General features: G+C 63.7%; 1 protein-coding gene across 1 annotated transcript; it reads right to left on the bottom strand.

The window, feature by feature from the left end:
• Positions 1–957: 957 nt before the first annotated feature.
• Positions 958–2,166, bottom strand: CHLNCDRAFT_135067 (hypothetical protein; the record flags this gene model as incomplete). The annotated part of the gene is made up of 1 exon (XM_005852234.1): positions 958–2,166. One exon carries the CDS (start codon positions 2,164–2,166, stop codon positions 958–960), a length of 1,209 nt encoding a protein of 402 aa, XP_005852296.1.
• Between the last annotated feature and the right edge of the window lie 15 nt (positions 2,167–2,181).

Genomic DNA, 2,181 nt, shown 5'->3' with positions numbered 1-2,181 from the left:
TGTGTGTGTTTTGACGCCCAGCCGGATCGCAAGAGAAGCTGGCTTAGGGTTGTGAGCGCAGCGCTTCCGCGAGATCCCCGCCGCCCGCCCCAGCTGGCGCTGGCGGACTGGTGGCAAGTTCACAACCCTCTTGTTTTGCCCAACCAATGTTCAACAGGCTAGCAACCATCACTGTGGTCATCGCTGGGCTTCGAAGGAAAGCATTCAAGGGGATCGCTTGGCGCCGGCGCCCCCCAAACAAGACCTCCGAAGGAAGCTCCTTCCTGAGGCCCAGCCGTGGCCCAGCCACAGCCCTGCAGCATGCTTGCTACTCCCCCTCCAAGCTGCCCCTGCAAGCTGCCAATGGCGTTACATGACTGAACATGCATCCATGCCGTGAAGCGCAGGCGGCGGCCCTGGGATCTGGCATGTGAGCTGCAGTGTACAGCTGGGCAGTGCTTCGAGTGGCATCCTGATCCGTTTGATTCTGCATGGCAGGTGGGCGCCATTGCATTTTGTGTGAACACCGGCAGCAGCCCCAGCCAATATGGTCGGGCAGCCGCTGTCGCCGCGCCGCCACCGCTGCCCGCTCCCCTCCCTCTCCCTCGCTTTGCCTCGCGCCCGCAGCTGCATCTATTGCAGATGAAGATAAACTGGGATAAATGTGCAGGCGTCAGTGCAACATGGCGCTAGATCTAACTTGGCGGGCTGTATTCGGCGGCGCATCCTGGCCGTCCTACACTCCAGGGCCCAGCCAGGGGCAGCAGGCTGCTGGTTTAGGGGTGCGCAGCGGCCGCGGCGGCACGCAGGCGCCGACACTCCGGCTTGTGCGCATGCCAGCGCGCGCGTTGGCAGGCCTCACTGCAGTACCGCACAGCCCGGCACCTGCCGGCAGGAAACAGCTGAAGCAGTGCAGGCAGTGAACGAAGGCATGCAGGCACAGCTGGTGCTGTCCCTGCCCCTCCACACAAACAGCGCTTACCCGGTACATAGCTTCAGACGACGTGTGTTGGCGCAGCCATCAGCTGCACACACCCTGGCAACAGCTGTTGCTGCCACAGTGGGGCCAGCAGGCTCTGCTGCACCTAAGGCAACCACCGGGGGTGTGAGTGCTGCTGCTGGGTCGCCTGCAGTCGCCGCACTCCCTTCTGCTGCGCTCTCAGGAGAGGGCACGCCAGCCGCAGCCTGGCCGTTGTCAGCCAGTCCTCGCAATGCAGCAGCTGCAGCCTCCCGTGCCGTGTCGCTTGGGCTGCTGCGGTGCAACTGCTGCAAAGCAGGGATGCCGCCAGCTGCTGCAATGGCTGCACTGCTGTCAGGGCTGCCTTCAGAGAGGCTCCAAAGCGCGCTGGCGGCTTGCTCCTGCACCGCGTTGCTGCTGCTGCGCAGGTGCCGCACCAGGGCTGGGATGGCGCCTGCTGCTGCAATGGCAGCCTGGTTGTCGGCGCTGTCAGAGGCCAGCATGCCGAGCAAATCAGCTGCTCGAGCTTGCACCTCCTCGCTGCCGCTGCTACGTAAAGGCTGCACCAGGGCAGCAATGCCTCCAGCTGCTGAAACGGCTGCCTTGTGTGCAGGGTAGGCTGTCAAAAGGTTTCCAAGCGCGATGACTGCTGCTGCCTGCACACCATGGCTGCTGGTGCTGCGCAGCTGCCGAACAAGTGTCGGGATCCCGCCTGCCGCCGCAATGGCTGCGCCGTGGTCAGGTGCTTTGTAAGCCAGGTTGCCTAGCGCCCCGGCTGCTGCTTCCAGCAAATGACTGCTGCTTGTGCGCAGGCAGTGCAACAGTGCTGGGATGGCACCAGCTGCCGCAATGGCCAGCTTATGGTCGGGGCCACAGGCCAGATTCCGCAGCGCAGTGGATGCTACCTCCTGCATCTGCTCACTGCTGCTGCGCAGGTGCTGCACCAGGGCTGGGATTGCGCCGGCTGCTGCAATGGCTGCCTTGTTGTCGGGGCTGCCTGAAGAGAGGTTGCACAGAACTGCGGCTGCTTCCTGCTGCAATGCCTCGGTGCTGTCTTTGCTGCCCAGGCACCGCACCAGCGCCGGGATGCCGCCGGCTGCTATGATGGCTGTTTTGTTGTCTATGCCATAAGAGAGGTCAGCCAGCGTCCGGGCTGCCGCTGTCGCCTTGCGCCCACTGCCGCTGCACAGGCGCTTCCCTAGTGTGCGGATAGTGGTGGTTGTTGCCATCACCTTAAACCTAGG

This window comes from Chlorella variabilis (genome assembly GCF_000147415.1).
Source record: "Chlorella variabilis unplaced genomic scaffold CHLNCscaffold_127, whole genome shotgun sequence".
Taxonomy (NCBI): Eukaryota; Viridiplantae; Chlorophyta; class Trebouxiophyceae; order Chlorellales; family Chlorellaceae; genus Chlorella; species Chlorella variabilis.
This window is presented reverse-complemented; position numbering and strand designations above follow the sequence as displayed.